The 26,349-nt window shown below is 39.1% G+C and overlaps 1 protein-coding gene across 1 annotated transcript in view; it reads left to right on the forward strand.

Moving 5' to 3' along the window:
* Window positions 1-26,349, forward strand: part of FHOD3 (formin homology 2 domain containing 3) — a gene marked incomplete at its 5' end in the record, with an annotated part of 75,351 nt that overhangs the window by 42,713 nt on the left and 6,289 nt on the right. The window contains 5 exons of the mRNA XM_009877565.1: window positions 5,327-5,517; window positions 7,158-7,350; window positions 13,211-13,234; window positions 15,921-16,092; window positions 18,390-18,551. Coding sequence (XP_009875867.1) covers window positions 5,327-5,517; window positions 7,158-7,350; window positions 13,211-13,234; window positions 15,921-16,092; window positions 18,390-18,551 — 742 coding nt within the window. The remainder of the gene's footprint in view (window positions 1-5,326; window positions 5,518-7,157; window positions 7,351-13,210; window positions 13,235-15,920; window positions 16,093-18,389; window positions 18,552-26,349) is intronic.

Raw genomic sequence — 26,349 nt, forward strand, 5'->3', positions numbered from 1 at the left:
CATACCAGCCTGGACGCCTTCTTGTGCGATCTACTGTAGGTGATCCTGCTATGGCAGCGGGTCCGGACTAGATGATCTTTTGAGGTCCCTTCCAACCCCTGACATTCTGTGATCAAAAGCACTTGCTTTTTTTTTCCTTTTTTTAAAAAAAATATATTTTGGTTTTTGCTGGAGTTAGTTGTACCAGAGCTGATGTGTCTAATACTGAAACAGACCCCCAGATTTCTGCAATTAAACTCATAATTATTCTTGGAAGTTTTCTTACCAGTACGGTGAGGAGGGATCGCATCAGCACTAGTATCTTCTCTGTTAGTGAATAAAAGTTATATTCTTACTAAAAATGTTCATCTTCTCTCTCAAGCCCAGAAGTGTTTTTTCCCTATACCTCTGAAAGCTGGCCAGCTCCATAAAGTAAACTTGTAATTGTCCTTTTCTCCCTCTAATTTTAATTTACTTACAAGATGCCACACTTCTGGCTGATTTTTAACCCCTGCAGCAAGACACTTTGATTAGTTGCAGATACTAGGCAATGGAGAAGCAGGTGTCTTATAGACGTAAGCAATAGGAGATGTTAACAACACAGGGGAGTGGGCAAGGATTGCTGGTAGGAAGGAACTTAGGACAAGACTGAGGCTTACGCAGGGGAGAAGGAGTCCTGCAGCTGCCCTGCAAGGGACTTGGTAGGGAGGCATGGAGAGAGAGGTGAAGCAGAAGTGCCATTCTGGCATGCTGTAGCTTCTGCTTGCTGTGCTGGGATGCAGAGAACAGAGAAAGGAAAAAAAAAATAGGGAAGTTTGTGCTGTCTTCTGCACTGCTTCATTGAGGTTTCTCTTGTCTTGCTTGACAGGAAGTATTTATGTGAAATTATCATTCAAGTATGCGTTCCCTACATTATTTCAAACAAAAATAAATGCTAGAAGTCAAACTATTTACCGTGGAATAAATGCGTTGGCAGATGCAAGGTCTCTTACGATTGTATCAGTCCTTGTGGCATCAGCTGCAGGGACACAGCTCCTGGCAGGGACTGGCAGGAACAAAGGTGAAGACAGAACAAGGTGAGGCAGGTCCTGCTGGTTGCAGGGCAGGCTGGGGCAAGGGGAAAGAAGCTTCAGCAACAAAGGAGACTTTGAGGTTTTGTCTGAAAGAGAGCAAATAAAGTTTAGCACATGTGCATGTAGCACTGTGTTGTTTCAATAGCATTCCAGGTGAAATGACTGCAAGCAGCACTGCAGGTGCCATAACACTGTCTGAAGGGACCTACACCACCTCTTATCAGTACTGCTCCTCCTCATCCCAGCTTATGGGAGCTGATGTACAGCATCTGCAAAAATATCTCATATTAATGTGTTTATTTTAGATTGTTTAAGGCACTAAAATGCAGTGGAGATGTGCATACAACTGGGTAGACTCATGTGGCCATACCTCAGTCATTCCTCTGTCTTTGATTTTTAATTAGTGGATTGATTCAGGTGTTCTTATTTCCACAATTATTTTGGTGAGATGCTAGCTCTTATCCTAGAATTGGACAGAAACTCTTTTATATTTTGCTTCCTTTTGAGAGCTAGCATCTACTTCACTTAAGATATGTGACCAGCAGTGTGCAAGTCGGACTGACATTGGTCTTGGTATAATTCTTGTGACATTTGGTGAAACAAGCCAGTGTGGAAATACTAGAGGAGACAAAAGTTTTGAACGTACGCCACAGAAGGTCACTGCACTCAGATGACAGTATGTTTGCAAGGAGCAATTCTCAGAATTTCCTCTGACACTGAACCAGCTCAGGAAAAGAGAAAGATTTCATGTTCCCTGCCAGAATGCATCCCTTTAATAATATGAGAACAGTCTGACCCTAAATTATAAACAGCTCAGACTAGGTTGTGGTCTGCTGCAGAAACTGTCATGAATTTTGAAGGAAGGAAGATTTTCTCTGTGATTACATATATCTTTATGGTGTGTGATAAAAATACTTGTCATTTTATTGTAAATTTGGGGCAACGTTTGTTGTCGTGAAAGTATCAATCTTCTATTTAAGGCACCTTCTGGGTAGGGTAAAAATGCAGAGATACAGATATTCCTTAGAAAATATCTAGATTTGATACATTCACCACTAAAAGAAACATGCTCTACCAATAAACAATAAAAATAGTATCAAGCAACAGAAAATCTATACGAGAAGACTGAGACTACATAAGTTCTTCACTGGCCTTCCAAAAAAAACCTTGTGAGAATTTACAGTGATTTTGAAAAGAAATGGTTTTTGAGCAGAAACCCGAGCTTCACCAGTTTCCCTTCATTTATTTGTTGGGTTTTTTTACTTCAGCCCAGTTGTGATGTTTTTGACACTGTTCAAAGGCTGAATGTAACTACATGAGGCAGGAAACATGAGTGTAATCAGGTGCAGCCTCTTTGATTTTGGGACAGGTTTGTACTCTTAGTAGTGGTGGAGCTTAGCCCAGAGACTAGAGGAGATTTGGAAGAGGAAACATGTGTAAAGCACATTCCAGCTGAGGGGAATGCTCAAGAAAAACGACCTGTTATCTCACAGCGACTGCAGTTGTTTGCTGTGTATGGCAATGCATACCTGAAATTGTGTATGCTGCTCTAGGGAATATAGAGCAGAAGGCACTTTATGTTTGAGTCAATGCATTTCATTCCCAATGACACCTCAAAACAGCCCTCCCTCTCTTTCACAAAATGTAAGAGTCCAATTCTTGTGTTGCCATGAGATGTCTGCAGCTGCAAAGAGAAACATCCCAACCTGAAGACGATAAAGGCTCCCTGCTGCGTGTCTGCCTGAAAGGAGCATGGTCTAGTATTTAATGAATTAGACACTTTTAAACTTGTATACATAGCAGGTGATACTGGATGTACGGCATGGAATTGAACTTGAAAAAAACAGTCCTTTTAAAGGACCAGGTTTCGTGGAACCTGAATGGGCAGGGAACTATATACTGAGCCGTTTGATGGTGGTGGCAATTTTGAGTCTAGTAAAAACCAGTGAGAACAGAAGTCGTTTGGACACTAGGTCTGAACTGAGTATTTAACTCTCAGCCCACTGAAGTGAGAAGTATCTTTTTGTGTTGTTGTTTATGGCCCACTCATCTGTTACTATGGCAGCAAACAATAAATAATGATATAAAGGGATTGAAATGAGTGCTGGCATTGCTGGAATGTGGTTGGAAGGTTTCATTCTTCGCCTGCGCGTCATTTATGCAAAATATGGTAGTGCATTAAATTGAAAAACAGGGTTTTATTTTTATTTTTGAAGTTGCCCATCAGTGACTTACACCAACGGTTTCCTGAATCAGGCTGACTCTGAAGGGCTTGTGTCACCTAAACTAGTCTTTAAATCCTATTTGGATAGACTGTCTCCGGAAATATTAGATCTAGGTTTAGACCACTGTGTTCATCAGTTAAAGTGAGGCTATATTTTTGCTTTTCAGATGGATTTGTATTTAACTTACATTTTCCATTGATGCAAGTACCCATTCTTTTATGATATAAATGTGCATAAAAAGGAAGGGTTTGTTGGCAATGTGGTCATTGCTGCTCAGAACACATAAAAGCTTCTTTATTTCCACTATGCATTTGGCTTCACAGTGAAGAGAGAAAAGGTTCCGAGGATAGTCAAATTCCTTAGGATCTGCTGTTGGCAGATTTCAGGGGGCAGGGAATCCTCTACTTCTTTTCCCTGCAGATGTGCTGTTCTCCAGAGATATCTCTTGGACCCCTGCAACCTCAGAGCTGTTTGAGAGCTTAAACTCATTCTGTTTTCAGTGAAAGCTGTTATAAAATATCATAAAATTAAATTTCTCTGCTACAGGGGCTAGGAGACTTCCCCAACCATGTTGGATAATTCTTAGTAGTAAAACCTCCTCTTGCCTTTTTCTTAATAGAAATGCTAGTGTTTTTCCCCATGTGTGTTTTAGATGTACCATCTATGGAAAGCAGCAATGTGTTTATCATCAACAGTGAAAATACTGACCTAGAAAGGACTTTTAAAACATACGCATTGATATGGTTATAAGGAAAACAAAAGCCTCACAGCTGCTCCGCCTGCAGGGCTTTTCTGGATAGGAGAATGGATCAAAGACTGTTTTTATTTCCTTGTGAAGAGGAAAAATTCATCACTTTATAAATCACAGCAAAACCAAATCAAATCAATACCAGGAGCTTTTTAATAATAATGTATTTCTTATGGCTATGCTCAGTATAAGTCTCAGCAGTGGGTGCTTGCACACAGCTGAAAAGAATGAACTAAACCTGTCTCTGACACTTCTTCTCATTTAGCGTTAAGGAATTAACTGGAGTACCAGACTGTGACATCCCAAACACTGACGTGTTTAGAATCTGAGTGCTCAATCTGTATTTATAGCTTGGATTCATCTGAACTGTAAAGTGATATTATAAAATAAATGTTTCCTTTCTTCAGGATTCAAGAACTTGTTGGGTAGTTTTACTTTTTTCATCTGTCGTGTGCTGTGGCTGTGTCGTCAATACATTTTGTCTGGTTGTTAGCAACACATCCTGAACGTCTCCTGTAGACCGTTATGATCTGAACACCTTTTTTGGTTGATGAATAAAGGAGAAGCTCTCTCTCATCTTCTGTGGAATGTGCTGGCTTCTGTCCTGACGAATGTTACTCTAGGACGCAGTCATTTATTTTAACTGTGTTGAGAGACTTTCAAAGCCATTGTATGATCCTGTTACAAGGCAGCCAATTTGTACTGTATATCAAGGGGGAAAGCTGGTGCTGAGATCACTAAATAACATTTACTTTCAGTAGAGCTTTAAAAAATTCTGCCCCATGAATTTTGGGATTAGAAGGAGATCATCTATTAACAAGTCAGTGCATGGCTAAGGAGTAGATCCAAGTGCTTCCTAAATTGGAGACATGTTGGCTGGGTACAACAGTGAGCAGTAAACAGGGTATAAAAAGCTATGAGTAGTAGAGAAAAGGATTAAGAAAGAGAAAAAGTTTTGTGTTACCTCAGAAATAACTGAGCCGTGTGGTTGCTTAGTGCAGGCTTGAAATTATTAGCCAGAGCAAAAAAGCATCACTGTTTTATTGTCCCTTCTTTAGGTGTTAGGCCCCCGAGACTTCTTTTGTTTTCAGTCTTCCTTAATAAGATTCATGTCTAGACAAAGTACAATAAAGAAAGCTATTTCTTAATTGTTTAGTAGTAATTAATAACATGAATTAATGTTGTGCTGCCACTACATTTACTCTTTCTTGTACATACAGTGCACTGTTCAAATATCCAAGGATACTACCACAGTGTTTTCACTTAGTGTTACATTTTGTTTTCTTTTCTTTTTTTTTCAGGTTGACTTTGAACAACTCCAGGAAAACCTGTGTCAGATGGAAAGACGATGCAAAGCATCATGGGATCACCTTAAGGCTATAGCAAAGCATGAAATGAAGCCAACTCTAAAGCAAAAAATGTCTGAGTTTCTTAAAGACTGTGCAGAAAGAATCATAATCCTGAAGATTGTTCATAGAAGAATAATTAACAGGTAGAGAATTAGATTGGTGACAGCAGTATCTTGATAACAAATTACTTACTAAACTTATAAATTATGGCATCATAAATATGTTTTCTATAAGTGTTTAACCCACATTCCAGCAAGAAATGTTACCAGGATGTATGTGGTGCATACTTTGTTCCAGGTGCTCTTTAAGAAAGATCCCCACTCCAGAAAGTTTATGTATTTCTGATGAAAAGAAGCAATGATCGAGGGAAGCATTTATTTCCAGGGTGCCATAACTGAGTCTCTTGACTCCTAGTCCCTAAAAGCTAGCAGCTTTATGGTTAAGTCACTTTATTTTCTGTCTTTCCCTGAATACTGTTGAGGAGAAGTTGGCTTTACTGTTTGGTAAACAAAAACAGGCTGTGGCAAAAAAAGAAGTTCTAATGACAAATCATGTGCAGAAGTGGAAATGAGTCTTGTATAATGAGTTCTTCTGAAGGTGATACCACTCCTATTTGCAAGATCTACAGCTATGTGTTTTATGCCTATGGAACAGAAGACAGATTAAGATTCCTCTCCTTAGGAATTACTGTTGAGTTTAGTTTCATCCCGTGGAATTAACAGTAATTGTAGTGCTTTGAAGTGTACATGTTCATGTTAATTCTGCAACACACGTGAACTTTGTTTTTTTTCCAGATTCATAAATGTAGCTTGAGTCATCTGAGTAATTTTTCTGTGTTCCTGCTTATTAGTGAAATTTTGAGAGATTTTCCAGCTTCTGAATAACTTCCGAATTGGTTTGGATTCCAAATGATCCCAGATTTGTGGATATACACTTAAGAAGCTGATTCAGCTCTTCTTTTGTTTTCATCATGACTTGGTTTTCTTGCCATAAGCAAAATCCTAATTGTATTTATCATATGCATTGCACAAATAAGAAAAATAGTAACTATTTTCTGTTGTGTCCTGCAACTACTACTATAGTTCTCAAAAAAATGTGTCCATATACTTGCACCTTTCTAGGTTTGGGAAGACTTTTATCACCAGGGGTGTAGATGAAGTTAAAAGGAATTCCCATACATTTTTAAACATTTAGTGCACTATTGTAAATAGTGCAATAGAGACGTAATAGTAAAAACTGCAAAGCTCTGAATGCCATAGAAGCAGTAAAACTGTGAATTGAGAGTATCCAAAAACAAAGTACTTGGTATATAAAATAATTTTATGTTCACTTTTGTGAACCAGAAATTCTTTGCTTCTTGTGTTTGCTAGCCTGTAAATCTGCATTCTTCTTGTCTAGACTTTCCCCAACATCCTAACAGCCTCTTTGAAGCTGCTTAATACAAATAAATAGAATTGAAACTTAATAAATATTTTTTCTATAGCTGAAATTAAGTTGGTCATTCACATGCCAAATTAGTCATATAAAGTAGATGGAGTTCCATAAACATCATATCTCCTGCATCAGCCTGGGAAAGTTGACTGGGATGAAGTTATCATAGACTAGACTCTCATGGTTTTGATTGTAAAACATGCCAGTGTTATGCAAAGTGCCCATGAGAATTCTCTAGCATAAAAGAAATGATGAGAGCTAATAAAGTAATAAATGGATTCACTGAAATGTAGATTTTTCTTCCCCCAGAAACTATCGATAAAGAGTTTTTTCCCTTTGCATTTTTTTCCAGGTTTCACTCGTTTTTATTATTTATGGGCCATCCTCCCTATGCAATACGTGAAGTCAACATCAATAAGTTCTGCAAGATAATTAGCGAATTTGCTCTGGAATACCGCACCACCAGGGAACGAGTTTTGCAGCAAAAACAGAAACGAGCTAACCACAGGGAAAGGAACAAGACCAGAGGGAAAATGATAACAGATGTAAGTGGCAATATGTATCTCCCACAGCATGGATTTTTAAAAGTTTCTTTTATTGAATACTGTATATGAACTGTTGTTACTCTTTATTCTTAAGAGATTCTTCTACTCTAATGAAACCTGTTCTCTTAGAAGACTGAACTTGCAAGTCTTTGACTGTGTGTATTTCTTTACTTTATATAAATTTATAGAATAAGAACAAACTGAAACTAAACATCCAAAAGAGCATCTGTGTGTTGCACAAACAGTGCCCAAACTGTCTAGAAGATGTTAGGAGCTGCGTGTACCTGATCAGCCAAGAACATGAAAGAAGGAAAAAACCCTAGAAATTCGGCTTCTAATTCAGGACATGATTTACACGATCAACCATAGTAGCCATTTAAGTGATTACAACTGAATTTAAATGGATTTTTCCTTCAACTTTGAATAGTCTAATATAGTATTTAATCTTAGTATTTTATCTATTTTTGTATATATATATGCATACACATGCACAGCAATTTTCTACTTAGCATTAAAGCACAGAATAGCCAATTTTATGGGAACAGACTACTTTGGGATTTTGAAAGAATGGACAAATTTATGGTCATAGTAAATGGTACCTTGCAAACTCCTCGACTGTATGATTGCATACTGATAGTATAAATTAAGATGTTTTCTCAGTGTAGTGAGCTTTAAAATCTCCTTGTTTTTTTTTCTTTTTATCTTATTTTCTTTTGTTTTAAGATGTAGTTCGATTCAATCCTAATAAAGTTCTAAGAGGTGTCAGTACTTAATAAAAGTTTCCAGCTGTCTCAAAATCCAAATCTGGAGTCTCGATTAGATGTGAGTGGTTCAATGCATATGAAGCTGCCCCTGCCTTTGGCATGAGAAGCCCTAAGCTAACTACAGTTTTATGGCTCAGGCAACATAGATAAAATGTATTTATTGAGACTGATATCAATTGAGATTGTATTTAAGTCATTGACTCACAGTCATTTGTAGCTCATTTCTGGCATTATCCTCTTTAAATCTGGAAATCTACCCCATCCAGAGAAAATTTTAAGCCTGTATTATTATCTTAGAAGATTTTCTTTTTGACCTGGCCTCAGGTTAAGGAAGAGACTCTGATTTTATCTGAGGGATATAATATACAAGTTTTCAGAACTGCCTCTGGGGAACTGAAATCACTTTCTTTGCTTCTCAGTTTTCTGGACATATTCTAGAGGAGCTAAAAGATAGCATTAACGAGAGAGACTGGTAAATTAAAATTTTCATTTCCTCGAATAGCTTCAGTAGTTTTTACCAGTTTAAACAATACAGTAATGTTGAAGGAGTTACTGATTTCCTACTATATGATGTAGTGTTTCTGTATTATCTGTCCAGAAGAAATGGCAGTGGCAGGATGGAAAGCTGCTGTATGTCCTGTTCCTGCAGGAAACACAAGGAGAAGGGGAAATGTGATCTGGGAGAGGGAAACCCACTGGCAGCTGGGTTCAGGAAGCAGAGAGAAGGGACCCTTTAAAACCAGAAAAAGGCTCAGGGTTGACAGCTGGTCACCGAGGAGCAGAGCCAGGGATGATGGCTGTTTTCTGAAAAAGTAAGAAAGGAGGCAGCTAAGCCTTTCCCAGAATCACAGGATGTTAGGGGTTTGAAGGGACCTCTGGAGATCATCTAATCCAACCCCCTATGCCAGAGTGGGTTTGCCTGGTGCAGGTTGTACAGGACAGTGTCCAGGCAGGTTTTGAATGTTTCTAGAGACAGAGACTCCAGCACCTCTCTGGGCAGCCTGTTCCAGTGCTCTGCCGCTCTCAAAGGAAAGAAGTTCCTCCTGATGTTTAGATGGAACTTCCTATGTTCAAGTTTGTGCCATTATCCCTCGTCCTGTCACTGGGCACCACTGAAAAAAGGCTGGCCCCATCCTCCTGTCACCCACCCTTCAAGTATTTATATGCACTGATAAGATCCCCCTCTCAGTCTTCTCCAGACTGAAAAGCCCCAAGTCCCTCAGCCTTTCTTCATAAGAGATGTTCTGGTCCCCTAGTGATCATTACAGCCCTTAATCATCTTTGTAACTCTTTAAAGAAAAAAAACATATTATTGGAAGTAGATGTCTTGTTCAGCTCAGGATAGTTGAGATTTAATGAGAATTAAATGCCATCTGATAGCTAGTATTTCACCTAAAAATACATTACAGGTGTCCAGAAAGGGGGCATTTTTTGGCCATCCCTAATCTACAATTATATAGTGGTCCTATGATATTAAAAACAAAACACCTGCAGAAGTGAGAAAAACACATTCTTTAGAATTCTCCTTACAGAGATGTTCATTAAGGGAGTTATTCATGAGGCCACATGGTTATGGCTTAAGGACTTACTAAATCTCTTTAACTGTAGCCCAGTAATATGGCCTCATTTACCACTCCTTTGGTTGCAGTACATCATGAAACAGAATTAAAGTTGCATCAGACTATTTGTCACAGCTTCCTTTGACAACTTCAAAGTCAGATCTACCTCAAAAAAAGTTTCCAAGTCAGCAGGATGGAGGATATTTGTGCGTGAGGAATGATGAAGAAGAAGAGTTTTACTGTAGTCTTGTGCTGACTGTGTTTTTATCTGGTCTTGACTTTCTTAATGTTTTATATTTGAAGGCTTTGGAAAGACATACCAGTAACGCATTGACATTGTGCTCAGCTGGTTACAAAACACCGATAGAAGAAAGTTTAGATCTTAACATTGGAAGGAAACTCTTTGTAGAAAGTACTTCTAATAAGAAGGAGTCATGTGGAATTTTAATTTCTGCTTTTGGTGATCTAGAGGTTATTTGATATTTACGACCCTGTCCTTTTAAAAGTTTCCTCAGTATCTCATTTTTATCACCTTTCAGTACGTTGCTTTTAGGCAGAAGAAATGGGACTGTAGCAGAAATTGGAAAGGAATAAGCCAGAACCATCCCAGTTCTTACCAAGTGGGGATGTATCTCTTAAACCCTGGTCCCCCCTGCAGACTTGGAAGGCAGACGGGTGCTGGCGCTTTGCATGGAGAGAGTCTGCTGGCTCTTCACATGGAGAACTTACATCAGCCTCAGCAACGGCTCACATGGAGTAGTGCCGAGAAGCACGATAGGGAATATTTCCAGCCTTTCTTTCAACCTTTTAACACAAAGATCTTCATGTTTATATGTTCTTTAATAGCTGAAGTGGACTGGGCACTGTCAGTTTAAATCTTGATGAATGTCGTGTGCGGGAAACAGAGACATGGCGGGATGGGGAGAATGAGGACAAAATACAGTGAGGTGCCACAATTTCACAGGGAAAATTGCCTAGTCTGTGCTACCTTATATCTGGCTTTAACCAATGATAGCACTCACTTCAAGCACACAAAAAATGACAAGCAAGCAAAATAGGAAAAAAATACAATTATAGATACAAGTCTGAAGGTTTTAATGATTTTTGATAATAATAGGCAATATAAGCATCTGTCTTCCAGATTTATGAAGCTCTGCTTTTGACAATACTTTAGAGCTTCAATTCCAAAATTACTATGTATAGAATTAATATTTTGAAACGTTAAATCCACAACATAGAAATGCTAGCCTAAAGGAAAAATCATAGAGGGGGATAAAGGGAAGAAGGGAGGAAGGGAAGGATGATCACACATTGTCTTGTAACATCCAATACTGGGTGACAGAAGAATCAAGCAACCTTTTTTACTTAAAATTAGCATGTTGTGCCTGCAAGAGGTATTCACTATATCAATATTCTCTCAGTGCTTTTTGGTAACATTACATGTTGAAAATGTCCTAATTTATTAGTATTTCACAGTGCATTTATAGTGCTGAAAAGAAGAAGGAAATAAAATGCAGAATGCATGCACCTGAGCGAGAGCAGATTCCCTTGTAAAACAAAAGTTGGATTTATCTATTTTGCTACTTTGACTCCTATTGTCAGTAAATACTGGGGGCAAATGTCTCTGCAGCCATGGAAACATGCTGGGAATGATGAACTGCTCCTCCTGTGCACTGGAGTAGCTTTGGGTGTAGAAGGACAGTGGTTCTAGATGTGAGCCCTCTCGTCCCAGAGCAGGAGGAACTGAAATAGTGATGCCCCAGGTACTGGGCATGAACAAAGTCAAACAGAGAGTACATTGCCATTGAAAATAGTCTGCAGCAAATCACTTTTAGCTAGACTAAATGAGCTAAAAGATAGCATTAACCCAAGAGATTGATAAATTAAAATTTTCATTTCCTCAGGCTGGGAAGGCCAGCAGCTGGGAATTCCCCTGTAAAAATCTAGCTTGTTATAAAGTAATAATATGATACACTTTTGTTTGGAGCACACTGTAATGTGTGTACTCCACTATTTCACCTTTCCCAGAGTGCCTTTTGCATATTGTTTAGCTTAATTTACTCTCCTCCTGCCTTTTATCAGACAGATGTACATACGGATTAGAATTCAAGTATGTTCTTGCTTCCCGTTCTTCTCCTTTCTGTTTCTTAGTCATGCCAAAAAGTGAACAGTGGCCTTCTTCAAAAGAATTGCTTTACAGTGTGACTCCCTCCGTCCAGGGGATGGAAAAAACCAAATGGATCATTTTAATGTAAAGGGAACATACCTGCCAAGGTCCCTCTGCAAAACATCTGCCTGTGTTTCTGTCAGTGCTACTGTGTCCAGAGAAAAATAAGCATCTCGCTCTTTGAATAAAACATACCCTTAAAAAGTAATGTTAATGTTCTGCTCAGCACTCTTACAGCTAATCTTCTTATGGAGATTGTGCTGAATCTAAACTGAGGGCCAAAGTAAATCAGCCTTTCATTTTTAATGATGAATGTTTCTGGAACAGAATGTATCAATCTCAGACAGAAATCATAGTTGAGATGGAGATAAGGTCAAAAATATGTATTAGGAACGTTAGGGAGGGGAATAGAATTGGTGGAATGCTTCCTCTAAAAAAACAAAACAAAACCCACAAATAAAAGAAATGCATTGGATTTCTAGGCTATGTTTGCCCTTTAAAAGCAATCAAACTGAAAATTATGGAAACAAGGAGCCCAGATGCTTGTGAAACTGTTTTATTTCGGGAGCCTTTTGTGTGGGACACAATGAAGAATTCTCTAGGCGTTTGGGACCACCATGGTAAATAGTTCGCTAATTCCCTGTTAATCCCCAAATGTAAGAACACTCCATGTGCCACAATATTTTGATATGCCTACTGCATTTAATATAGCATAAATGACAAAATAATTTAACAGGCCTGCTGTCACAGAGGGCAAAAGCCCTGAATGACAAAAGATAATTGCATCTCTCTAATTTCAAGGATCTGATATTGAACAGTTACTGAAGGACTTTAAGCATTTGATTTGAATGCTCTGTTCAACTGGAAGTTGAAAAGCCTCAGATTAAAAAAGGAATTAAAACAAGCATTTAAGTGCAGAGAAAAGGAACTGCCAAGAAGCTGACCTCTGCACTGGGAGAAAGAGCAGCCAGGACCTCCCTGTGCTGAACAGAGCTGGGAAAAGGAGAGGGAGTCCTGACTAGTGCTCTCAGTTTTCCACAGGGCAAAGTGGGCAAGCAACCACAAGAGAGAAATAGAATGGGTTAGGGATAGTTTTAGTTCATCATTTCTCTAAGAAGAATCAGGAAATTTTTATATATCCTACTAAGAGTGAAATCTGTTATACGGACAGTTAACTAAAAAAAAAAACTGAGCAAGCTGGTTGTCAAAGGAATGAATTCCTTATACACTTTGTATTTTTTTTATGTCCTCCTATAATTTTTTAAACACTACCATTGGTTACCTCTTACTCTGTTGTGGTTTGACCATACTGTCTTTCCTAAATCTTGCTGTTTGTCCTTCTCCACTCTATCGTTTGTTTCCCATGGCAGACCGATGAAGAAGAGGATGCTGAGGTATGGTTCTCTGAAAGAGCATGTCATTCCCATGTTCCCTGTGTGCTCTGACATCTAATTTCTAACTCAGATAGTGTGGACTGCTCAACTCCATCTGCTCAACTGAAACTGTGAACCATGACATTTTTCTCATGGCTTTTTGGCTCAAACATAAGAATGCATTTTTAAAATCAGCTTTAACCGTATTCATACCTGCTCTCTTGAATAAGGATATCCCTATCCAAGGCCTTAAACATTTAAGTTTCTTCAATTTCTTTTCCTTAATGCCTGTTTACTAAACTGCGAAGTATCCCCACTACCCCAAACATCAGTGTTCTGAATCATCAGTTCAGATCAGAGAGATCATCAGTTACCTTGGGCTACGCATTACCGTGATAATTTCATACCGATTATTAAGATATGCAGTCCAAATTGTATCATTTTTTAAAATATTCAAAAGCATTAGGATATGGAGATGCAAAGCAAATTTTAATGGTTCTCCTTGCTGTATGAATTGTGAATAAGATGCTTCAGTCACCATAAAGGCGAGCCATAGAGTAGTTCATGTATTTATCATAAAGTGCTCCTGAAGGTGATGTTGAAAATTACGAAAGGAGTGAATAAATAATTTAAGGACTATAATGCACTAGCTATATTCATAATAAAACAATTTTGATACCGAGCATCTATTGTGCAATGCATTTTTTGTTCAGCAGTAGACCCTTCTTCAATTTGCTGAACATAAACAATGTGGCTTAATTCCCGCTGTTTCATAATGGCAGTCGTTTGCTCAAGAGACTGGGGTTTGGTCATTAATCTACAGCAACATTTGAAAATTAAGGAAGTGAAATAATACTTCTGGCTATAAAGCTTCTACCCCAGTGATTATTTGTATTGTGTAGCTTGGGTGCAGAATAAAATTACATGAATTAGTTTGTTTATGCCAACATTTAACTAACCTGTGTGAATAGTAGCTAACAGTCATGTGAAGACTTTACCCTTTGTTTTTTTTCTGAGATGGTATTGATTAGCTTTATAGCCCATTCTGTATAAGTGACTATTCTTAATGCAAAAATGGTATGCACTTTCATAGAAGTTTCTTTCTAATGTTTCTCTGTCTTTTGATTTCACATGTGAAACTCTAGCACTTACATGCTTAACACATTAAACTCTAGCACTTACATGCTTTCCACGTTTGCAAGCTAACATTTTAACAGGAAAACAAACTTCTCATTATCAAAAATAAATCCCACATTGGTATATTTAGCTCAGTGCCTTGTAGGGATTATTGTTTTGCTACTCAGTTAACTTGCTATCCTACCCCAAAAAGTTATTATGTTAAAATAGAATCATCCTGTCACTGATTTCCAGATGAAATATTTTCAATTTGCATTCTTGATAGCTCCAGTGATTCAATCAAAGCTCTGAAAGTAGGGCACAATCTTTTCCTCCAATTTACCATTGGCTGACAGAAAGGATCTGCAGGTTTGCATCCCTTTAACTGACTGGCTCAGTACCATCAAGTGAATAAATAATGTTGTTTATTGTGGAAAGGAAGATGAGAATACAGCACACTTTCTTTCATCTGTGCTGAATTGGTCAGAGGAAAAAAGATTAAAAGGAAAAAGAAAATATATTTCAGTTTCTGATGCTGGGCTGATTATGACTGAGAGTGCCAAGGGGTATTATTATCTGTTGATGCCTGTTTGCTGTTGACAGAGATGGTATTTTCTGCAGCCAGGACTGTATTTTAAATGTGTTTCATCCTTTCTGTAGCTCAGAGCAGTGGAGCGAATGCCAACATCGCAGCCCTGTGTAGGCAGAGGCTGGGAAGGGAGAGCAGCCCAGCATTGAGAGCTCTTCTCCTCCTCCTCAGACAGTGTCCGTTCCTGCTGCTCTCATCCATTCCTCGGTGATGGCTGTTCGCAGTAACCGGTGGAGCTGCTGCATCCACGTGCTCTGCCTGCCCAGCTAATGTAGCCGCTGTTGTTCATGTAGTCCTGGCGACAGGGGAATCACGGGGCAGGCTGGGGAAGCAGAGGGCAGATTCCTAAATCTCTTGTAAGGTTTTGTTTGTTCTTCTAACTGCTGACTGCAATTTTTGCGTTTTGGCCATGGAATAGTTTGGCTGGGTGTTTCAGGACCAGGGATTTTTTCAGCATTACCCTGAATATATTTTAAGGTTATTTTGTAGGTATTTGTCTTCTAATGCAGTTTGAGAGTTTTCTGTGCAGCAATGAAGGGAGGCAAGAGGGAAAGGCCTCTCTTCCCAGACTGCTCTCCCCGTTTTGCTTTGATGCTGAAAGGTGACTGGACAGAAAAATAAGTGATTTCTTATTTGTGTTGGGTCTCATGCTGTCTACCTTGCTGTCATACCTGAGCCCAGATTAAGCCCAGGCTGGGTCAAAGGTTTCAAAGTAAATCTTTAATTTGTACCTTATACTCTCAGGCAGAAGGTCAAAATTATAAAGCTCAAGCTAACGCATGTGGTTTTGCTCTGTGTCTGCTGTCACCCTGGTTCCAGTTTAATTCTGCTCAGGACACGTGCTCTGGGAGAGGAGCAACTGTTGCCTGGCTCTTTTGGGAATAGTTGCACTCCAAACCAAGCCCGGGAGGACACTTTCCTCCTTGCAATTCGCAGTTGAGACTCTGGCCCGTTATCCACACCATTTTCTGTTAAAACAACAAATCCTTTTTCTTCCTGCAGTCTGGCAAGTTCTCCAGCAGCTCGACCCCCTGCCAGAGCCAGCCCCAGGGGCTGCAGTACGCTGAGGATGCTGCAGAGCACGAGAACATGAAGGCTGTGCTGAAGACCTCCTCAGTCGGTGGGGAAAGCACCACGGCACTCGGGGTCCGCACGCGGAGCCGGGCCAGCCGAGGTACGTGGCAGTGTTTGACTTGTGGCGGTATGTCTCACAGCAAGGCAGCCACATGGTGGCCTGAACACAGGTCATGGCCCTGTTGCATAGCACTTGCAGTCGAAGGGACCAGAGAAGAAGACCCCAGTGGTGGTCCCATGCTGAAAGTGATTTGAGGGATGGGGATGTAGAAGAATTTCCCTGAAATTTTAGCACATAGATCACAGCCAAAGTAGTGCCTGGGGGCATTAGGAACCCAAGCCTGCAGAAATTCTCACCTCTCCGCACACCGTGAATGTGGCTGCCCACTACCCCCACAGTCTTTATTCTTGTTCTCATCGCGAAAGCAAAACGGAGAATCTGGAGAGCCCATGATGTGGTTTCCTTTTTACTTTCAATAGAAACAAACAGAAAGTAGCAATTCAAATTGAAGTGAAAGGGCCTTGCAGAATTTTAGGAATGATTGCAGAGAGGAAAATGAGTAGGAAAAGGATGATGAATCTTTTAACCACTTCCATGCTAGTCTGCAAAGGCAGTGGAATAAGTGGAGACTAGGAGCATAAAAAGCTACTGTGGACAGCCCCATCTCTCCTTGCTGTCCTGACAGATACCTCTTTCTTTGAGGTCCACAGCGCTCTTCTCTTTCCAAGTATTACCACGGGTGATTACTGAAAGCTGACAGGGAGCAAATTAAAACCTGACCCAATCTTCTAATCTCAACACCTGATACTCTGAGAGAAGAGCTCACTGGTACAACCATTCTTATCAACAAGATTACCTTGTTTTCTGTCCAGGACATGATCACTGGTACACCTCTTCATTTAAGTAGTCACTAGACCACTTTATGCTAAATCATTTTACAGACACTGGGTTCAACAGTTTATTTTCTTTTATCTTACCATCACCCCCTCCCATGCACATGAAAAATGATTTTGAAGTAAAGGTGATGCATGAAAATTCAAATCTTCGGTTTTCTGTTGTGTATATTTTTTCCTCTCACACTGAGGTATCTTACTCTTTCTTGATTCCTTTTTGGTACCACTGATTGCACATCCAGATCACCCACCACTAAGTCTGTGTGTGTGTGTGTGTCATTTACAAAGGCTTGAAACCATGAACCCATCTAATTTAGAGGTTTCATAGCCCCAATCTAAGAAGCAAGTCAACTAGCTACAGTACAAAAGGTGAAATAATTCAAGATGCACTGCAACAAGCTGAGTAGCTGAAGTAATCCACTGAACACTAATGAGAGGTGTGTCCTGATAATGAGAGTCAGCCTGTGGTCCCCTGAGTAACAGCAGAGACAGAGGAGGCATGAGTCAGGCAGAAGCTCATCAGGAGCGCTATTGTAACACAAGCGCTCTTGATGAGAGCCAGGAGGCAAGCAGCAGAGCAAAGTGCTAATCAGAGCTGTTAATTGATATCACAGACATGATAGAGAGCGGCCTTGCTAGTGCATTTGTAGCAGCTTGCAATTCTACCACACGCACTCTTTTGCAATGCTCACTGTCAGTGTTCACACTGAATACTAATCTTCAAATTATTTAAAAACGAAAAGCACATGGAACACTAGTCTGTCATGGATGACGCCAAAGATATGTCCGACACAGCTCTGTGGAGTAAGGAGTGCCAGAACCTTGGGTTCAGAGACATGGCTTAATTGTTTCTCTGTGGTTTTAACCACAATTGTATATTTAGCTTTTCAGCTTGCCAACAACTCTTGCTATTCTGCTCACATACAGAGCATGTGCAGTTGTGCCAGGACACATACAGCATTGTGGTGAGGTGACTTCTTCATTGTAAAAGGGACAAGACATGGCAAACCACACTTAGTGCCCTTTTCACATCTTCTTTGCAATTGGCTGTCATACAGATTCTTGGAAATTGATTCTTTCTCTATTTTGGTACAAAGGACCTGTCTTGCTGATTTGCATCAGTCTCTAATATGTGTCGTGTCTTCTAGTCTCTGTGTAATAGGAGCAGAGGGAAGCATGGTCACACAACACTAGCAATCTTTGGCTTATAGGTGGTCGTTAGCAGACATTTACCAATTGTACGGTCAAGAATTAACTCTGAGGCTGAAGGGAATAGAAAATTATAATTGCATTTGAGCTCTCTGTTCTCTGCTGATACAGCAGAGAGTCCTAGGGTATTATTTAGAAATACTCTCTGTTAGGCAGTCTTCTTCTTTTGCAATGTAGCAATGACTGAACTGCCTTCTTTAATTAAAAATAAAAATAAAAATGCAAAACTAACAAAAGTGACACAAGGGACTTTCTATGTTATTTTCCCTCAATTCATTTCCTGGACTTTTCCAGGCCGTATCAGTTCGTGGAACGCTGGCAATGATGACTCGCCTAATGCAACAGATGACGCAGCAGATGAGATCATGGATCGCATTGTAAAGTCCGCCACCCAAGTGCCAAGCCAGCGAGCGGTGCCTAGAGAGAGGAAGAGGTCACGAGCAAATAGGAAGTCATGTAAGTATATGACTATTAAATTTCTCAAAATAAGCAAGTGTGCAAATATTTATGTATATTAGTGTAGGAATCACACCTTTAGCAGGCAGACATGACTTGGTAGATCATAGTAGCTGAAGTGTATATTTACAATTGGCACACATTCCTCTTGCCGTTCTTTAAACAATGTTGTATGCAGTGGGTGATTCTGTCTTCTACAGAACTTGAAATATCCTTAGCACTAAGAGAAGAAGAATGGTTTATGGTGCTTTAGAGCTGATGACAGTAATTATTCATAACTAGAGAAGTCAGATCAGGACCTGAAATGGAGACTGCTTAAAATGCTATAAGGTACCGTGAGCTGGCATAAATAGTTGTGTCTGTAGTTGAATATATTCATAAAGCAAAAAGTAGTTTGAGATATTTCACCTTTTAAAATCTTTCTCTCTCATGCTGTGTACTATCCTTCCACAGCCCTGAAAACAAATTGTGTATTGCTGCTTGGCTGCAGAGTGGTTGTAGAGGAGCTTAACTTCCACTGGGAAGAAAAGGTAGCACATTTATAAGGTGGTCTTTGAATGGTGTAGTGTGGCCACAGGGCTAAGATAAGGCACTTGACTTTGAGCAATTTGATTTCTAATTTTAGGAAATACAATGTTTAAGAGGTCATGATCTTTCTGGGTGTGTTTTTTTCCTGGTGCGCAGAGACTACTGCGATTACTATGAGAAGGATAAGTACCCTAAGAACATTAGATTTTATTGTTTCATGTCATTCACCGTACGTGGCTTTTTGACTACCTTTCCATCCATCTTTTTAGCATTTCTTGGAAGTTAGGACAAAGAGGAGACAACAACAGTGAGTGAAAAACGACACGGATTTTGGTTTTTGTGGAGTTACTCTAACATAGTGGGTGATCGGAAACATGTGGTATAAGCAGTGATTGCTGCAAACTAGCATGTGCTGAAAGCATAATCACTTTGCCCAACATGCTAAGAAAGGAACTTCTGCATGTGGCAAGAACAAAAGCAAAGGGAACACTCTGGTTAGACGAGCCAGACAGCAAAGAAAATGAGCTGACACTGGATTGTCTGTCTTACTTTCTGTCATATGCTGTGCCGTACCTCTTTGTGGCATGACCTTCTGCTGCTACCCACTTCCACACATGCTGACTGCCCTAGTTGGCTTGTGCATATCAAATAAACCTCCTGTATGTTTGCCTATTTCCATGGTTTATCCCATGATAAAGTATTTCCTCTGTTACCAACACACCAAAAAGTCTTATATTTGCTTTTTACCATGTACCTTTTTCCCAAAGACACACTTGCTGCAGGAAAAAAATGAAACAAAACAGGATAATGATAGTAAAAATACTATGTATTTCCCCATGGAGTTGGCTTTTATACTCAGTAAAAACAGTAACAGGGATTAAGCATTCAGTAAATGTTTAGGCTGGGACTGATTTCCTTTGTAATTAATCATGATAAAATCCAGCTCTTATGCTTATTTGTTCTTCAAGATCTGGATGCGACTCTTAAGTGGATTAAAAGACAGTTTCAAAACAAACATAAAGTTCAGTAGTTTAGCATCGCTTTCAGCTGACGTGTGCTGAAATAAAGTGTGAAAGGAGAATGTCTTAACGTTCTGATAGATAGTCAATGTACCTGGATGATAAATAAATGAAGTCATTTAGGTCTAAAATACACTCCTGATAATAAGGCATCTCCATGAGCAGAACAGAGACTAGCCTTTGTCAATGCATGATGTGAGTTAAACGAGCAGAAGGTCTTCCATTAACATCTCAGAAAGTGGGCTTTTAGGTATACTACTTTGATTTAGGTTAGCAGACACTGATATTTATTATCTGCAGAACAAAAAGACCCTGTTATCTGATGGGTTTGACTTACCACCTTCAATCTTCAGGCTCCTATACACATCCTTTGTCTTTTGCCGTGAGCTTGATATTCAGTTATTTGTGGGCATCAAAGCAAAACTCAGTTGCAAGGAATCATTTTCACGGCGCATCATGTTGCACAAGTCTCATTGCTTTCAGTACGGAACTGGGAATCTTGTCAGGCTTACTTAGGATTCAGCAAATCAGTTAGTGAACCTGAGCTGAGATACATGTTTTTAGCAAACTCAGAAACTCAAAATATCTATATGCAATTGTACTGTAAACATTTCTGGTGGTTCAGGTAGGAGATTCTTACAGGTGATAAAGACAAGAAAATGTGATGCAAAAAGCAAATGATACTCAAGTAATCTATAACTGGGGGCGGGGGGGGAACAGAAATTGGAATATGGAAAAGGTGAAGTTAAATTCAATAAATAGTTGTAATGAGAACATCAGACAGTTTGACATGTTTATTTGAACCATTTTACCTTTTGTAATCATTGAGCAGCATGACTGTATGTGGTATGCAGAGAGCTTAGTTAAATCTTAATGATGTAGAAGAGTCTGAACTCTCGGAGTCATCAACAGAACTATAAATTTGGAGAAGGAGTAAGGCAGTGATTCATGCAACAAAAGACAGATGGAAACGTCTGCATCTGTTGGTTGAAGATACAAAAGGTCACTGATAAATGTAGATATGACTGAAGTTGACTGAGTCCTAGTAGGAAGGAATTTGTTCAGTGGGAGCTGAGAAGGACTACAGAAAGCTAAGGTACACAGTAAGTGCATAGCAACGGAGTTTCTGTGATGATCTGCAGAGACGTAACTTAATTGTGTGCTAGACCTTTACACAGCTGAGGTTTTTTAAGATAAAATTTGACATTTAGAAGCACAGTAACCAACTGGATATCATTGGCTCCTGATGGGTGTTCAGTGACCTGTCTACCAGACATACTGGAGTGATATTATATATGAAAAAACAACATTTACAGTTGCATTTGTTCATTAGAGACCTCATCAGAAAGCCACAGAATTGAATAAGCCACAGAAACTGAAAACTGAAAATCACCCCTCGAGGTGGTTGTTCAAAGACAACTTCAAGGCAAGTTGCCATGCATCCTAGCATCTACTGGTTTTTTTTCTCTCTTATGTCCTTATTCTGAGTGTAAACAACAGATCCCAGCCTCTAGAGATGTCAGTTCAACATATTTTAAAAGCCTAAAATATAAATCAGGTTGAAAATATACTGTTTCTATTCTTGAAGACTGAGGGCAACTTTCTGTGAGAAAAGTTTTTATAACATTATGGGGGCTATTCAACTTAGCAAATCACTAAAACTAATATAATTAAGATTGTCTGGTGCTCCCATAGGGTTAGGATGACCTTCACAAATGATGCCATAACACACAGTCAGTACAAGGGAAAAATAGGATAAGGAAGTTTTAAGAATCACTCTATTTGATAGTCCAAATTCTGTTGAATATAACCACTGAAGTTAATTTTAGCAGCTTACAGAACAATATGACAAGCATCGCATCAGTGGATTTGGGGAAATAAAAATTAAACTCTCAAGATGAGATACCACTGAGATCTCAAAAAACAGTCAAGAAAGGGGGTTATTTAATACAGAGAGCTAAAATTTTTTTTAAAAATAGTATAAGGTGGATAAGCAGAGTTCACTGTAAAGATTACAAGAAGTGAGGTAGGGAGAAGAAACTGCATATAACCTGCTTAGAAAATCCTGTTACTAATGAGAGTTTCACACTCTTACAGAGGTGCCATTTCTGTGTTGGTCTCATTGAACTCAATGGATCTGTCTCAGGAGAATGATGTACTTCCCATGAGTCAGCGTCACAAAGAATCATGCTTCGGCTTAATTGTTGTGAATAAGCATATGGGATATATTTCCACTAATTTCAGCATATGCAGAGCAATACTTGGAAATGTTGAGCCAAAAAGGGTTGTGTTTTCTTTATCTGTGCAAGCAAATAAGCATTTGCCAGACAAGATTCTAATAACATGTGACTAATATTTAATGGTGAGTAGCGCAGTGGTGGTTGTACTGGGTTCTGCTGGAGACACCGAATGAGGACGTTGCAGAGTGAGAGGCTTGTTTTCCTCCACGTAGTAGTTTTATCTCAGAGTGTCTCTGTGTGTGCACTGGTATTTCTCTTTGATTTTATTACAGTTGAAAATCTGTTTTAGATTTGAGTTAGAGAAATGGGTTTGGACCAGATAATAATTAATCCGATATTCAAATGAGATGATCAAAAATATTTGTGATGTTTAAAAAAGAAAGACATTATAATGCCATATTCTTTTATTAGGCCTTGGAATCACATGTTAGCCTAATAATATACCCTGTGACGGACCCTTCAGATGTGGAAACATCTCATAAGGATTTATTGATTTATTTGCATAATGCTTTGCGGGGAGTAAAAAATTCTTAGAGTCATTATGCAGAGAAATGGATCTGAGGTACCATCCAAGTAATCTGTCAGGCCCATATGAGTGGATTCTAGAGGAGGTAGGAATTGAGTCAAGATTACCTGAATCCTAGACAAGTAAGCTCAGGGCTGGTGGATTAGATTTAACTACAGAACATCCCAGGTCAGGTATTTCTTACGAAATTCCACCTTCAGTAAAAGTGAAATAGGAGTTAGCAAACTGTCATCAGGTGCCAAAACGTGCAAAGGAGCTCTGCCAAGGGTTCAGGTGTGTTAGTAACACACACAGCTTTGGAATAAACATATTTGTCAGCAAACAAAATACTAGATGGGAGACCATTTGAATCCTAAGGTGTGTATTTTTTGTTTGGCATTCATAGGGTGCTTCAGTTAACTTTTTCTCCTTTTCTTTGTGTTTTCATTATTTTTCATTTTTGTATCTCTGCACTTACTTTTTCTGGCTATGAAAAGATACACAAGTGCCAAAATACCAGGAGGGAGACTGCTCTTCTGGTATTTATACCCTGACTAAATGCAGGAGTTAATGGAAATTATGCTTTTAAAAAAATAGAAACCTTACAAGAAGAAAGTCTATATAAAATACTTTAAAGGCAAGCAACTCCACTTAGAATTCGCAGCTAATTATTTAGGATTTGAGTAACTGGATCCTATCAGGAGTTAGAGGAGGGGGCAGAGTAATCTAGTTAGTGATATACATTTTGCAACAATTCTTTGCATTTAGAAAAAGTAAATCACCAATGGTATTCCATATCAGAGTCTGTTTGTCTTCACACAAAGTATTGAGCCTTCAGAAGGTCAATACCCAGTTAATAAAAATCTAATTATTGAATGAAAACAGAACGTGAGATAAAGCACTTAAAATTCTGCCAGCTGGAAGGTTATCTCCATTAGATGCTAAGATAGCAAGTGTCTTCTGGATGTCTTTTAAGCAATACATTCTTTCATCCTTAGAATGGCAAGATCTTTGCAAAAATGGCAGAGCCAAACTTCACGATCATTCTGTACAGTTCCAGATTACATAGCCTTCAAAATAAAAGTTTTTTTGAAAGGCTGGTTTAAAAATCTAGTAAAAAAAATACTTATAAAAGAGGCTTAAATTAATTTTCCAGTTACTATTTTAGAGGAATCTATGAGTCATTTCTGTAATGGTGTTTATTCCGATATAAATTATTTGTTTGGGAGCTCCTATCCTTAAACTTTCTGCTTGAAACAGCTTTATCTTTTTTTTATATAAGGAAAGTCAGATATGGAATTAACCCAGCTTGCACCATTACATATAGTCCTCAGTTTTGCATTGGACTCCAGTACCAATATTTAGAGATACTGTGGACTGTAGCATTTGCTCAAAATTGAGCAGCAATTTTTTAATTACAGCAACCGGGGGTGAAAAAAAAAAAAAGGTGAGAAGTCATTGCAGTGATTAGAAATCAGAATTAAATACATGATGTTTAGAAAAAAATACATATGATTTATCCCTGTTTATTTCAGTTTGTAGAGAGAAGTCAGAGATGTTGAACACTACACAGACATTCACATGCACGTGTATTTTATATTACCCAAGCACAGAGGACATGATGTAGGTACGAGGAGAAAGCTGTTGCTATAATGGCTTGTCCCTCGTGATTTTAGGGTGGCAGTCACCTCATGGGGTTAAATGCCTGCCCAGACATGCTTCTCTGTGGAGGAAGAGGTAGCCACTGCTCAGATTTTGCACTTAGCAGAGGCTGCATCCTAGGAGCCGGTGAAGCCTGTGTCCCAGCAGGATCCGACAGCAAAGGCAGAACATTGGCACAACCTTGTGCTGGGTCTCCAGAGGGAGTGCTCTGCAGCTCCCCATGGGGCTTCTAGACAAGGATTTACAAGTGCTGGAATTTTTGTGGCCATTTCTTCTTGGCCAAAGGGCACTTTCTTTATTGCACCAAAGAACAAACTGAAGGTAACGTGGGAGAAACCGGCAGGAGATGAGCAGCTGGTAAAGAGCAAGTGATGTCAGTATACGTAGAAAATAAGGCTGTTTGTGCTCCCAGGTCACGGAATATCAGTATTGACATTTTCTATATAAATGCTTTTGTTATAGTATACACTGTTGGTATACTTTCAACTGTAGATGTGTAGAAAAAACATTCATTTTTGTCTGCATCTTACAAGAGATACAAATAGTGGTTTTCACTTTTATCAGTTTGCCATTAACTGCATCAGTGAATTCATCTAAGTTACCCTCTGTTTTCATGTTAGTTGGCATATTCTAAAGGTATATTTCAAGGCTTTTGAATTCTTGCCACAGGATTCATTCCCAAAAGTGGGATAGGTAAACTTTAAATATTAAAACAATATGTATGGTTGAGTTGCACACTGTTTGTGCAAAGTTGCTAGGATATGTATTTTGTTTGGTTTCTTTCTATATTGAAGTGGCTTTCAAGTTTATTTCCAGTCAGTAATATACTCCTTATTTACGTTATCCTTCCTGCCTGAAAAATTATTTTCAGCATCTGAGTAAGAAATCATCAGTTTTTGGCTGACAAAATCACTGACTTGTTACGTAAAGAGCTTCATGTTAGAACGAGAAAAGACGAGGAAGTACAGGGTTGCTTTTCAAATTGCCTGACAAAAGGAGTGCAGTAACAAAATCCATCCGATATGTGGGTTTCCAGAAGAGAATCGTGATATCACAGCTGCCAAAGAGAGCCCTCTGCTGCCACGAAGGAGTTTAGCACAAGGATCTGTGAAGGCAGGAGTTTGACTGTGCTTGGATGTGTCAATTCTCACAGAAGATGAATATTTCACAGAGAGCTATTTTGAATTTATCTTGCCCAGGCTCTACATCAGAAATATATATATGTGTGTATATAGGGCTTTCTCTAGGCAGAATAACACCACCCGATTAGCATAATTACAAGATTCTTTTGATCATAGTTACTTTTAATCTAATGGGCTGGTAGACATGATGCCTTTCATTGTTTTCATAGTGCCAATTCCTAATGGGAATAATTAATTTGCATTCCACAGAGCCTGGGTGGTCAAACATGGTCACACTCCTCTGCTGAGTCACTCTCCCTCAGCTCGGCGTTCATAAGCCTGAGCTACCCTCTTAGTTGGTCATTTTAATTTTTCAAATAGAATGTAAGCACTTGTGATAAATGGCTTATTTTCTGTATCACAGCTCCTGCCTTTTTTTTTTCCTATACATTTTTAATGTATAGGCTGATCTTGAAAATAGTATATAGTGCTTATATGCAGACTGAGTTGTTGGTGAGCTGTATGCCCTTGATGCTTTACCTATTAATAGGGGAATCATTTTTGGTGAAGTTAAATCAGAGAAATTATGAAGGGACAGGGGCAGCAGGATTGCCCTCAGTAGTATTTTTTTACAGTGGCATTCACAAAAGTCCTAAAAATGCATTGTGGGGGGATTTTGTCACAGAAGGCCTTCAAGGAAGGGGTTAAATCTTCTTTTCTGCT

Source organism: Apaloderma vittatum, unplaced genomic scaffold (assembly GCF_000703405.1).
Source record: "Apaloderma vittatum isolate BGI_N311 unplaced genomic scaffold, ASM70340v1 scaffold3491, whole genome shotgun sequence".
NCBI classification, from domain to species: Eukaryota; Metazoa; Chordata; class Aves; order Trogoniformes; family Trogonidae; genus Apaloderma; species Apaloderma vittatum.